Source organism: Hyperolius riggenbachi, chromosome 5 (genome assembly GCF_040937935.1).
Source record: "Hyperolius riggenbachi isolate aHypRig1 chromosome 5, aHypRig1.pri, whole genome shotgun sequence".
NCBI classification, from domain to species: domain Eukaryota; kingdom Metazoa; phylum Chordata; class Amphibia; order Anura; family Hyperoliidae; genus Hyperolius; species Hyperolius riggenbachi.
Genome location: NC_090650.1, coordinates 267,839,565 through 267,854,262, shown reverse-complemented (window position 1 = coordinate 267,854,262; position 14,698 = coordinate 267,839,565). Strand labels below are relative to the sequence as shown.

Sequence of the window (14,698 nt, the reverse complement as noted above, 5' to 3'; positions counted from 1 at the left end):
CTTAAAATAGTATTTGAATATCCTAATGACATGGCTAGCAGCAGAGCTACTGGGAGGAGTTGATGTCGCTTCCTGCACTAGCTGCCCGTTGGACATAGATTTAGACTTATAAAGATTCCTAGTCCTGCATTCAATTCACTTTTTCTCCACAGTTTTCTCCTAGGAGATAATTTTTCATTTTCTGAAATAATCTTTCAGCACTTTGTAATTGAAAAAGTTTTAAAAACTAGGTGAGAATGTTTTGAGTCTTTTCTTGCTTGCTGGTGGTCTAAAAGGCATTTTATTGATATGGTGTGAAAATATCACCAAGGAGACCACTTAGAAGAAAACATGAATTGAATAAGGGCCCTAGTGTTGAACATCATGGCTGGTGACACTGACTCTTAATGGCTGTGATGAGTAGTGTGTAGCTAACCACTGCTTAACCTTTCGGGGGCCGACTATAGTAAATCCTACGCAGCACCTGTGGCTGTTCTAGCCTGATGCAGCATAGGATTAACGCCACCCACCGTTTCCGCTCCCGACACGATCGTGTGCACCCGAGAGGGGAGATTAAGCTGTCATATGACATCTCCCCTCAGTGATCAGCAGCCATCGCGTATGGCTGCTGATCATGTGATTACTACGATCGCCGGCAGATCGTAGTGATCCCTGTTACTAATGCGGCGGTGGGTGGGGGGGGGGGGGGGAGAAGAGGATCCACTCACTTTCCTGGCGTTGCCCCGGCGATCGGCGCTCCTCTCCACTCTGGCCGGCATCCTCTCTCGCTCTAAAGTCAGTGCCAGGTCCCGGCTTGATGACATCATCAAGCCGCAACCCGGAACTGAGTGGCAGTATGAACAGGGATGCTGGCGAGAGCGGAGGGGTTTACTGCGGCTCATCGCTGGAGCCTGGGAGGTGAGTAAATGCTGCTGACTAAAAGGGGGACATCTGGCTACAGGTGTGACATCTGGCTACAGGTGGGACATCTGGCCCAGGAAGCAACGCTGGGGATCTGGCTGCCTGATCCCCCCCCCAAACGTGCCCCCCACTCCCCCGCATGCAAATTCGCCTGGTCCTCAAGGGGGGTTAGGCAGCTGGTTCCCAAATGGTTATAGAGGAAATCCAGTGAAAATAATGTAATACAAAAAGTGCTTCATCATTACAGTAATTATGTATAAATGATTTAGTCAGCGTTTTGATGTCAGTGGAAAGAGATGCTGCTTGCTTTTTTTGGCAGTTGGACCCAGCTGTAAACAGCTATTTCCCACAATGCAATAAGGTTCACAGACAGGTAACTGTCAGGACCACGGTCCTGACATCACCCTGTGGGAGGGGTTTCACCACAGTTCCAGCCATACAGAACCCCCTGATGATCCGATTGTGAAAAAGAGAAGATTTCTCAGGGGAAAGGGGGTATCAGCTACTAATTGCAATGAAGTTCAATTCTTGGTCATGGTTTCTCTTTAACTATGGATGGGGTAGAATCACAGTAATTAACTTTTACTGTCATCACAACACAGAAATGAGGCCATAATTGTTATTTCAGCATCTTCTGCAGAAAAAAAACCTGACATAACAGATGTGAAAAAGCACAAGATCATCTTCAATTAACCTTGCACGTTTCACAACACATTTTTATGTGGATATTTATATTGCCCAGAGTTCCTCCTTGCTTCACCAGACACATTTTAGGTGAGGAAAGAGTAGTGCTAAAGAGGAACAGGATAAAGACTGAGCACTAAGGGCTCGTTCCCACTGTTGCGACGCGATTTCGGCCGCATTCCGACGCTTGTAAAAACGCATGCGGATGCGTTTCCACATGCGTTTTTACCCGCGATTTCGCATGCGATTTCGCATGGCAGGGTGCCATGCGAAACTAACCATGACACTGCCAGGGCTAAATAAAATTGAAAAAGGTGCGAAATCGCACGCGAAATCGCGGGTAAAAACGCATGTAACAAACGCATGCGTTTTTACTATTAAATACATTAGCGGCGATTCGCACGGATTCCCGACGCAGGCGAAATCGTTGGCTCTTTTGTGCGTTTTTTTCACGCTGAAAAAAACGCACCTCAACAACGCTACAGTGGAAACAGGCCCATCCACTTGTATTACATGCAGATTCGCGATAGTGGAAACGAGCCCTAAAGAAAGCCAGTGTTGCTGGTGGTGACTGAAATGGGCCAGACAAACAGCTGACTGGAATGCCTTACACAGGCTGCAGCCATGCTTGGTAACTTACAATAGAGTTATAATCAGTATTATATTATACTACTTGATCAAGCTAATTTGAGGAAGCTGCACCACCAGTGTTGATACAATTTTAAATGAAAATCCACTTTCTCCGAGAAAAATCATTTCATCCAGGTCAATAATATACTGTACACTACAATTACAGTAACATGCTTTGATGAAATGTTCCCCCCTTCTAGTTTGCCATAAGCAGTGTGTTCAAAGTGAGAAGTGTTACGTGGTACTGCTTGCTAATAAAGACAGCCATGGCAACCCCTGCACCCTTGTGGCATAAAGTGCTATGATAAAGGATTAAACTGTGGTAAACCCAAGCACACTCCAAGGAAAGTCCAAAGTTTCAATTGGAAGATGCTCTGGTCGTCACCCAGATGGCCATGCAAATATATAGTAATTTGTATAATGTATGTGAACCTTGAAATATCACAGTCTGCATCACAGCGCAGAGCCGAGGAGTCCTACCACATGCACATTCAGCTCGTCATTTCTTCTGCTGGCCCATTAGACAAAGCATGAGCAGTGTGGTGACGGTCAACCATTGTTCAATGACTAGATGAGTGGCGATCATATGACTGTGTTTTCTGCATGGCAGAGATGTGTGAATCACAGAACTGAGTGGGCAGGATATGTACAGTATATGGCAAATTACTCACATAATACAATAATCGAAGCAGCAATTCAGTAAAAATTCCCTTTGAAAAAGTCAGTCAAATGAATCAGAGTTATATGTACAAAACATGTAGTAGCCAGGAAAGTGGGAGTTGCTTTGCCAGCACAGATTCATCACCTGACCATGCCCAGCCCCTTCCTTCTGTGGAGCACAGGAAAGCCTGGTGACTGCATGGTGTCCCCTTCCCAACTCATTCATGTGTGTGATACCTGGATGGATGAGTTTACATGCCTCACAGACTTACTGTTCTCTTGGGCAAGCAGCATTTTAACCGTGTCATGAAGACAGCTTTGCAAAATCAGCCAGTCAGGTGATGAAAAAAATAACAATGTAAAAAATAGTGTAAGTGCAATGCACAAAACTGTGCGTGGCATATCCATGGCATGTACTACATGATATGCACCACGAGCCTCAATTAGGGCTTTACATTGTGAATGTTTGCGGTAGTTTGCCTGAGCGGAGTTCAGTTTTAAATCACAGGAAATTGTTGGCTTTCCATACGACTGACAAAGGGTGACTTGCATACTCCTATGAATGAAAACAAACCAGAATGCTATGTAACAGTCATTTTATTTGTAGTCATTACTGCAAGGCTTATTTTTCATTTTGGTTCAGTTTGAGGATTATACTCCTCTGATGTAAATGGTGGCTACTTAAAATGTAATAAATATGAACAGACTGTAAGACAGCACAGGACATTTTATAAAGTACAAAAAAACCTAAAAACCTTTTAGAACGTGTGACATGCAGGTGCTTGCTCAAGGTCATAGCAAATACACAAACTGAAAGTGTATAGGACTTGTACACATCCATCACCAACACAAATATACTTTACAGATCCTATTTTGGAGTGTGAACAAGATATAGGCCTCTGCAGTCCACACAGGTATGGTTTGGCACAAAAGCAGAGCACCACTTGTTGGATACAAGGTATACCCCACAGCACAAGGAATACATAATGCAAACACATTACAAGGAAAATACTTACTGCATGCACAATGATACTACCCTATGCATGACTGCTTCATTGTGTCTATGCACAGGGCCAGTTGCATGCAACAAATCTGCAGGGAAATCGCCTTAGCATTTTTATTACAAGGCAAATGGAAACTTAGCCAATCTGTTTTGCACCCACACAAAGTAAAAAAAAAGAAAAAGAACCAATGTCTATGTATTTGCACAAATATGTATGGGAAAGGGAAAGCAAGAAATGCCCATAGGAGACAAAAAGGCCATTGCTATCCACTTTATAGCATTGGTCAAATCTAGACACTGAGACTGAAATCAATGCCAGCTGTCATTCATTTTAATAAACACAATGACTAGCCTGTGACTGTCAACCCTCCCATACCTTAAACAAAACACTGCCCTACAAGAGCTGAAACAATCCATCCATTATGTAACTAGGAAGAAGCTGTCACAAAAAAAAGTATACCATCAGCTGACTGACCTTTGCCCTGATACTAACCTTAATGGTAATCCCTTTGCTTGTGAATGAGGCCTGCATCTTAGAACTAGTGCTTATTACACTATGGGCCCTGCCAACTGGAAAGGGGCAAGTTGTTCGGTGCCATTAGCAATAAATATGTAAAATAAGGCATAGGTGATGGAGCTGGTGCTTTTTTTTTAAACTTGCTATTGACTGCAAGTTAACATCTTCCAGAAGACAAAGGATACTCCACGCCAAACCTCCAGAGGTTAATTTATACTTTAGCATCTTCAGCACCAACCTTCTTCTAAGAAACTGCAACTACTTAAAAATGATATCATCAATAGACCAATATTTCCATGACTCTGCTTAGGACAAGATGTCAGTCAGTACACAATGACATGCTATAGAATAGCCCCCCCATCTTATTTCCCCCCAGCATCCCTTCCCCAAAGCAGCTACCTTTACAAGGTAAACAGCTGGAAGAACATCCCGACCCATAACCAGCACACAATCAGAACAGAGAAACCGTTTGCTAACCTCTTAGGTTTCTGGGGTGGATCTGTTTTGTCCGAGGCATGATCCTCCTCCTCCTGGAGCCTGGTTTTTCCTTCTCAAAAATGGAGAGCAGTGCTGGTGGAGAGGAGCCTCCATATACCCGCCAAGTGCATCGGTTAATCCAGCAGCTGAACAAGGGAAGGAGAAAAACAACATAAGGGAAGAGAGGACTAGAAGGGAGCCTAGATGCACTGGTCTGGTACTACTCTTCCCTCCCACCACCACAAAATATACAGCACTGCTTGTGATTAGTAAAAATAACGAAGGGTAACAACAACATGTAAAGTCATGGTGCAGTTCTAGAAAAAAAATATAAGATATAGAAAGGGGGTTCTATAGATGACTAGATCTACCTTACATACACGTACACACACACACACACACGCAGACACACACAGTGCACACACCTCCTTCAAGGCATTGCAAAACAAAACAGCATCATTCTGCACATGAAGATCTCGCTGGCTGCTCGCCTCTGGATCATTCATGGTTTTATGAATCACATGCGATGTGCACAGCCCACCAATGTGCCTGCTTTACAAATCGGGATGCCTTTTCGTCCTATTGCAACACTGCAAGCAAGTATACTGGGGAGGGAAAGAGAGAGAGAGGGAGGGAGAGAGAGCGCGAGAGGAGGAGGGAAGGGGGTAGGGAGACAAGGGGGTGACAGAAAAAAGAGAGATAACACTTGCTAGCCTGTGAATGAAAGCTCACATGCAGCTATTGAAAAGGCATCATGTGTAGCTCCACAGAGTGGAACCTTCTTAGTTCAGCAGCAGAAGAGAGTTATTAGTGCTAAAGGGAAGGAAGCCTATTAGGTCATTATTAGCACTGTGTAATCTGAGTTTTGCAGATTCAACATTATGCTATGCAACTGTCTTCTGGCAAACAAACTTAGGTGCTGAAAAAAGGATTCTTGTTATGAAATAGACGATACAACATATCAAATATGTAGACAACTGAAAAGCAAAACAGGCAAAGGAAGAGAGCTGTCTAATCTGTATGATCTATCACAACAGCTGTAAACATGCAGGCATCACATACATACAAGGTACTGCAGGAGTTAAAACTTGGGGATACGGGGACTCGTGTGAGTGCTGAGAAAAAGCAGGGTGCCATGAGCGCAGTCTGGAAGCATGAAGGAGGGTGGGCTTCTACTAGTGCTGGGGATATTAATGGGATGAGGGGGATGGCTCATCCGCACTTGACAGTATGGAAAAGACAAGAGGTGATACTGGATGGCTGAATAATGTGCAGCAAAAGGGGGAAGGAGCCAGCAGTGAAAAAATATGAATGAATCTGGGAGGAGGAGCTTGGGGAAACCCCTATGCAACATAGAGTGCCTTACAGGAACCCAAGAGGATTAGAGCTGCGGGGAGAGACTCTCCAATACGTGTTGCAAGCAAGGGACTCTTGGTTACACAAATACTGGAAATATTAACTCTTGCAAGTAACACGGAGATGCTCAGAGCCAAGCACAACAATGCTTTCAGTTTTCTCTGCATATCAGACAGACCTTTATGCAGAGAGGATAACTGGTACTTCAGCTCTGCCTAGCACAGAGGAGATTTGAAGCATTTCATTAGAGTTTCACCTAAGTACCTTCCTTTTTTGTTTATGACAAAGAATAATAAGTAAAGGTTACATTGCACGATACAGACCAGCACAACACTGAGGCAGGGAACACACTTGTCTTTCAGTTTTCTGCCCGTTTTTTCTGCATACATTTTCTGCACACTGAGGCCCCGTTCACATTGCCAACGCAGATGGCCGTGCGATCGGAACCGCAACGTGTACAAACGCACGCCATCTGCGTTTCTATGCGTTGCGTGGCTGATTCCCATTCACTGTAGTTAATGGGACAGCCATGCGTTTGGGCAAAAAAATGCGTGCAGCACAGTGTGAACATCAGACAGTGCAGTCTATGCACTTCTGATGTCGTGCGTGTCTGCCTCGATTCCGACTCCAACTGCATAGCCCTGGTTTCTAAGTAGAAAAACACGTGTTTTTTTCACAGCAGCTAATATAATTGATACAGAAAACTGACAAAATGTGCAGAATCATGATGCAGAATGTCAGTCTTTCTTTTGCATGTGAAAAACACATTAGGGGCTTGATTCACAAATCAAGACGCAACACGGTTGCGTTAGCGTTCCGCGCGCGCTATAATGCGCATAACGGTTTTCTTGCGCAATCGTGAATTTCAGCGCAAACGTGAATTTTCACATAAAATGCGACCGTTTACGCACGAAAATTCAAGATTGTGTGCGAAAACCGTTACGCACATTATAGCAAATGCAAAACGCTAGCGCGACCGTGATAAGAGTTATCACGGCTTTGTGAATGAAGCCCCAAGTTTAACCACTTCCGGATTCTCGGAGCGTATATACACGCCCCTGAATCCTGAAGTGTATACCATTCCATGTCAGTTCACGGAGGGTGTCTCCGTGAACACCCTGCGAGCCGATCGGCGGCTCGCAGGGTAAATGTAAACACACGGGGAAGATCTTCCCCGGTGTTTACATGTATACGGCGCTGCTGCGCAGCAGCGCCGTAGAGGAGATCGGCGATCCCCGGCCTCTGATTGGCCGGGGATCACCGGCATCTGATAGGCTAAAGCCTATCCCATCAGGCGCAGGACGGAAATCCGTCCTGCGCCGCTCACAGGGGGAGGGAGAGGGAGGGAAGGAGGCCAGGAAGCGCTGCGGAGGGGGGCTTTGAAGAGCCCCCCCCCGCAAGCGCAAGCAGCCGGCGGCGATCAGACCCCCCCAGCAGGACATCCCCCTAGTGGGGAAAAAAGGGGGGGGAAGTCTGATCGCCCTGGCTGCTAGCTGATCTGTGCTGTGGGCTGGAGAGCCCACGCAGCACAGATCAGCACAAAATTTCATGGTGTGGAAGTGGTTAAACTAGCCCATTGATTAACATGAGTTTTTCTGTGCAGAAAACGCGTACAAAAACAGTCAAGTGTGTTCCCTGCCTGACTCTGCATACAGAACCAAGACGAAAAACACTACATAATCTGGAAAATAAATATTTATCGTTTTTTTTTTTTTTTTTTTTACACAATACATATAAGCAAGATATTTCCTAGACTATCTTGCCAATTAATTAGCTTTCTTTCACATACTTCAGCCTGAAATTCAGATTAAAGATTAATAAGGGTGCCCATCACTGATGAAACCTGTTTGTACAATCTTAATGAGTTAATATACTTTGAATGAAATCTTTTTGTAGCCCCTCATTACATACCGGTAGCAGCATTAAAATTGTACAATCAAAACTATCATTAATGGGCACCGTTAAAGTGAACGTGTGTTTGTTTAATTTTGCCAACTCTGACATCATATGATATGATGGCACCTGCAGATGCCTACAATCCATACCTGGCAGACTGACCCTCAGAGATTAAGTCACTTAAATAGTTGAAGGAAACCTGTGAGAACTGGGAACTCGCCTTGGGAGAGGTCGGGCTCCACCACTCATTCCAGCGCTATCCTATCCGCAAAAACGCTTGCCAATGGCTCACACATGTGCAGTAGCATGGACCAACTGTGGATTTTTCCATCAAAACCTGAGTGGGTCCATGTTACTGCACATGCACAGCGCTTTGGGGGTCTAAGTGCTGGAACGGCCTGGCGGAGGAGGACAGGAAAGGCCTCTGGAGGATCCAGACGTTTCCCCATTTCTAGGTATCTAAATTTGGCCATCGCAAATCTCATACAATTACTTTAAGTTCCTCTGTTTGTGAATGGCCCTACTTCTTCCTAGCACTATAGAACCATTCATGAGAAGAGGTGGACCTAAAATAGTAGGAGATGTTATCCCAGTATCTTTGGTTTAGGTTTCCCAAAAATGTCAACTTAGTGAACATTTTTGCAGACACATCCAGGGCTGTGGAGTCGGTAAATCCTCAGTTTATTGACACCACGACTGACTCCAGGTACCCAAAATTGCTTTGACTCCTCGACTCCGACTCCACAGCCCTGGGCACATCTACATATGCCTGCACATTGCGATTTGGTATAGTAGTCTACCTTAGCAATTTTTTTTTTTTTACCTAGATTGGTTGGGCTCTCATTTTTGCTATATATTAAAGCTAAACTGAAGGCATTTTGCTAGACAGACAACTGAAATACAGTACTGCATATATGGAGCATCTTACTTGCCAAAACATTTCTAACTCTGTCTAGCCAAACCCGTGTTTCATTGCTCTCTGACCTCCACTTTGTATTAGAGTAGCAGAGAAACAGAACCTGGGCATACTTCCTCTTCCCAACCCGCTGATTAGAACATGCAGGTCAGTGTGGTGAGCCATCATTCTGACCTGTAATCAGGTTTACAGTGCTAAAGGTACAATCCACTAACAAGTAATAATAAATAATAATAATAATAGATGTATTATGAAACTATATGTGCACAGTAAAATCTCGGTTATCACAGATTTTTGCTGGATATGTGTAATTTTTGGTTGCTTGAGAGTTCATGCAACTGGGGTTTAAAAGTAACACTAACCTCCCCCCTACAGAGTAAATGCAGAGCTGCGTGCAGCAAAAACCACTTACAGGAGCTTTGCACGCCCATCCTCTTCACTTCCAGCAGCTGTCTGCTGCTTTACAGCATCCTCTGCATGGCTTCCAATGCCTGACCCTATGCCGGTCAGGTAATACATTGGGAGCCATTTGAGGAAGCAGAACAGCAGATAGCTGCCGGAAGTAAGAAGGATCATGTGTGGTTTCTGTTGTACGCTGTTCTGTCTTATGATTGTGGCACGCCCCCATGGCTCCCCTGCTAATAGCCGATTAGTTGAGACTTTCGAATGGTTGCGTTTTGGATAACCCTGACTTTATTGTTTATATATGGATATTTATATTCCTTCCCTTTCCTCTTGCAACTTTGACTGTGCATACTCACCTCTCAGGATGTTCAGCTTCAGAGTCATGTGACTCCACCATATGGAAGAATTTTTTTCATCAAAAATGTGTACAGTACTTGTAAACTGAAACAACGGGATTGCTGATCAAGTTGCCTATTATTCTGGAGCAGCGTATCCAATTAGCCACCACTTTAAATGTAACTGCAACTGTCGTATAAATGTGACTCCATTTTAAAATAATAAGTCTGAAGTAGTTAACAGCAGAGGATCTGTTAAAAAGCCAAGTAAGTAATAGGTTTAGAAAGTGGTTAGTTACAGCTGTTTTATATGTGTCTCAGAAATGCTATTCTCCATGAAGTGGCTAAACATGGTACACTACGGCTATGCCTACATGAAAAACAATCCTTGAGTAGGTCCTGTTAGGTTCAGCAACAGTAGCTCATTTTCAGTTTTCACTGTACAGTAGTATCCTAAGAGGATATCTAGCACAAAGCAAAAATGCTCATCCCAGCAGATGACAGTCCCTGTGCATGTGTACGAGGCATTATTTAAAACCTAAAATTGAAAGCTTAGCATGATAGCCGGGTAATTAGCGTTTTTAGTATGACTATAGCATTGGCAGATGTCTAACTGTCTTACCATAGGCCTGTTTTAAAGCAGACCTGATCTCTTGCACAAGAGAGAAGGAGAACACACAGAAATCCACCCTGTGTCTACCCTGCGTTTATAGAGACCAGCCTGTCGAATTCTCCCTTCTCAGCAAGTAATGAGCTAGTGTAATCTGAGCTCCCAGCTGCCCCCCCCCCCCCCCGACTTTACCAAGCTGAGAGCTAAAAGGTAAACACAGGGAGGTTAACCATTTCTGTGCTCCCAGCAAACCAGGAAGTAACTACACCGCAGCATCTCTGAAGGAGCTCTATAAGCTGTAAAACGGAAATGTTTGCTTATCTTTTAGGCCTCGTTCACATCATACGTGCTGCCATGTGCATTTCAGCATCACGTATGTTGTGTGACACGCAAGAACGGCAGAACTGCATAGACCGCACTTCTGCCATTCCCATCATATGCTCTGCGCAGCAGTGTGATACACTACTCCACTGCTGCATGCATTTTTAGAGAAATGCAATGCTTACCCATTCACTGTAGTGAATAGGATCAGCAGCGCAAATGGTGTGCGATCGTACGCATGGCCATCTGTGCTAAATGATGCTCGCTTCGGCCCGACTTTGGTTCGTCATCTAAGGGTCTTCTTCAAAGGGTGGAAATTAACCAGAATTTACCAGAATTCAATTTATGATTCAACTACACTTGCACATGCACCCTCAATTAATCTGCAAATTCCCTGATCATCTTCATCCTCTTCTCCTCACAGGTATGTTTGATCTCTAATCTGACCTGCATGGAACTTAAAACCGATCCCTTACTGCATCCATCTGCCTGTGTATGTTTGATCTCTAATCTATTGCATGTGGATCATTTCTACTGTCCTGCTCTGCTTCTCACATATTAGTAGCACCTAAGTAACATATTTACATTGTAATTTACTAATTGCTATTAAAATTCTGGCTTTTGTTTCACACTGGAGGGCCTGGTGGCCTGTCTAATTTCAAACAAAGTTGTAACACCTACAAGTTTGTTTGACTTGCAGGAGACTTTAGTGACCCACCCCCCCTGCTTAATTGTAAATTGTCTGCCAGGCCATCCTGATTACTCATTTGCTCTGATGCTGTGTGTATATCAGGAGGTCTGCTAGTCGGTTCGGCCCGACTTTGGTTCGTCATCTAATGGTCGTCTTCAAAGGGTGGAAATTAACCAGAATTTACCAAGAGTCAACAGCAATTCAGCAGAATTCAGCATTACACCAAGGTAACTTCCTCAACCCTTTAGTCTCACCTGCATTCCTGATCACTTTCCAAACCGTGTACACATATTTCTTCCTCTCTCCTACTCCATGCTTCTTTCACCGTTCTCTACACATCTACCCCAGTCCAAACCACTGCCAGCCTCATCACCACACAACGTAATGTACCCCTTCCCCCCTGCCCTTTCCCTGGCTCACCCACACTTCACCCACCATATTCCTCCCAACCCTTTACCACCCCTCCACCACTACCACATGCTATTCCTCCACCTGCTTCTCCAGCTTGTCCCAGTACTTTCTCCCACCATCCTCTACCCATCCATCCCCAGACCCCCACTTGTCCCTAAACTCCCAGCCACCCCACTCCCAGCCCCACCACACTCCTCTTGCATCTGCAGACCACACCATAATAATTTAAATCCCATCCATACAACCCCTAGGCACTCTCTCCCTCTGTTTTGTGGTCTCTGGAATGCCAGATCTGTCGGCAACAAGCTCACATCCATCCATGAGCTCTTCCTCTCCAAATCCTACACCTTCCTCGCCCTCACAGAGACATGGCTCAACCCCTGACTGTACCGCAGCCGCTGCTCTCTCCTAGGGGGGACTGCATCTCAGTCACACCCCCAGACCTGACACCAGGACTGGAGGAGGGGTGGGTCTGCATCTTTCCGCATCCTGCACCTTCTGGGTCCTATCACCACCCACTTCCTTGCACTTCTCATCCTTTGAGGCCCATGCAATCCGCCTGTACCAACCTCTCCCAGCCATCATTGCGGTCCTATATCACGCCCCATCTGCTCCAACTTCACTCTTCCTTGACAACCTGGCCTCCGGCTCCTCCACATCCTGTCATCTGACCTCCCCACCGTCATACTCGGGGATTTCAATGTACCTTTCGATGAGCCTAACTCCACTGCTGCCAAACAGCTACTCTCCCTCACCAAATCCCTTGGGCTCTCTGCACACAAATTCCCCCATCCACCGCGCTGGTCATACTCTTGACCTCATATTCTCAAAGTCCACCTCCCTCAGCAACCTGGACATCGCACCTTTCCCTATCTCCGACCATCACCTCCTCACCTTCACCATTTCCCCATCAACCACCTCTTCCTAACCCCTCAGCCTGGTCGATGGCAGAGAGACCTACGTAATCTCTACCCAAATGTCCTAGCAAGTCCCCTTCTCTCCCTCTCCTCCCACCTACCCCACCTCAAATGCCCAATGAAGCGGCTGCACAATATAACCTTGCCCTCATCTGCTTTAGATCAAGCTGCCCCCTTAATCTTCCGCCCTAACAAGCCACCCAACCCCCAACCTTGGCACAACACCCACACACGTAACCTCAGGAAAGAAACTCGAGCAGCTGAACAGAAATGGAGGAAATCATGTCTCAATTCTGACTTCCTAGATTACAAGGCCAAACTGTTACTCTTCCACACTGCCCTCTCTGAGGCTAAACAAAGGTACTTTGCAGCACTGATTGGAACCCAAGCTTCCAACCCTCGATGGCTTTTTGCTACCTTTAATTCCCTCCTCAACCCCACTCCTCTTTGACCTCTCTGCAGCATTTGACACTGTTGACCACCCCCTCCTCCTCCAATCACTACAGTCCATGGGCATCCATGGTCTTGCCTTGGCATGGATCTCCTCCTACCTATCCAATCGCTCCTTCGCAACTTCCTTCAATGGCTCCTCCTCAACCCCTGCCCCCCTCTCAGTTGGGGTTCCCCCGGAGTTCTGTTCTGGGCCCCCTTCTTTTCTCCATATACACTTCCTCAATTGGCAAGCTTATCTCCTCCCTGGGCATCAAATACCACCTTTATGCCGATGACACTCAGATTTACCTCAATACCCCCAATCTCTCATCCACCACCATTAACAAGGTCTCCTCGTGTCTCTCAACAATTTCCTCCTGGATGTCTGCTAGGTTCCTGGAGCTTAACCTAGACAAAACTGAGCTCCTGATCTTTCCACCCCATGCTGCTGCACCCCTCCCAGATTTCCACCTCACAATCGACAACACAACCATTCGCCCTACCTCCCAGGCCCGCTGTCTGGGTATCACCTTGGACTCTGACCTCTCCTTCATCCCACACATCCAAAACATCACCATAGCCTGCAATTTCCACCTCTGTAATATCTCCAAGATCCGCCCCTTCTTAACCCCGGACACGACCAAACTGCTCATCCATGCCCTAATCATCTCCCGCCTTGATTACTGTAGCTCCCTTCTTTCTGGCCTCCCCTTGAAATGCACTGCCCCCCTTCAATCAGTGATGAACGCGGCTGCAAGACTCATCCATTCTTCACACCGCTCCGCATCCACATCTCCCATTTGTGAATCCCTGCACTGGCTCCCTATTCGTTTCAGGATAACTTTCAAGATTCTATGTCTGGCGTATAAATCTGTGCACAAAACCTGCCCTACCTACATCTCGGAGCTTGTTCACAGGTATACACCAGGTCGCCCCCTCTGATCTTCCAATGACCTTCGCCTCACCACCCCACGCATCTCCCACTCCCATGCCCGCCTGCAGGATTTCTCAAGAGCCGCTTCCACCCTCTGGAACGCCCTTCCACCACCCATCAGACTTGCTCCCTCTTTCAACACATAAGCGTAATATGTTGGCACTTTATAAATGCAATAAATAATAATAACAGAAAGAAGGGAATGATGGCACGCCAATCAGCTCATCTCTTCGGCGGTATTGGTCAGTAAACTTCTTTAAATCCTTGGTTTCTTTTGAGCCTCACTTCTGGGTCCTGTAGTAAGTCTGGCATAATCCAAATTTTTCCTCACTGCCCCATAAGTAGTGCATAATTGGAAGAGTCCAAGAACAGCCATTTCAGAGGCTTTAAATAATCCATAAACATAAGGTCCCGTGTACACTGTGAACATTGTGTTTTCACGAATATAATGAATGCATAGTAATACACTGCCCATTGCTTTGAATGTGGCCATTGACATTATGTGTGTTATAATAAACTGAATAATTTTACCTTGCTGCTGGGTGCTGTCCTTTTCCACCACCACACTATAATGAAAGTAAGAGTAGCAGTTCAAACCCCGCA

The 14,698-nt window shown here is 45.6% G+C and overlaps 1 protein-coding gene across 3 annotated transcripts in view; it reads right to left on the bottom strand.

Moving 5' to 3' along the window:
• Positions 1–14,698, bottom strand: part of HIVEP1 (HIVEP zinc finger 1) — a 285,145-nt gene that overhangs the window by 233,376 nt on the left and 37,071 nt on the right. For 2 of the 3 annotated variants that reach the window (XM_068236903.1, XM_068236902.1), the window contains exon 2: positions 4,872–5,017. In XM_068236903.1, the coding sequence (XP_068093004.1) occupies positions 4,872–4,911 (40 nt within the window). In that variant the 5' untranslated portion in view covers positions 4,912–5,017. Of the gene's footprint in view, positions 1–4,871; positions 5,018–5,296; positions 5,417–14,698 lie in introns of those variants that run through there. The other variant, XM_068236904.1, reaches the window with a different exon arrangement.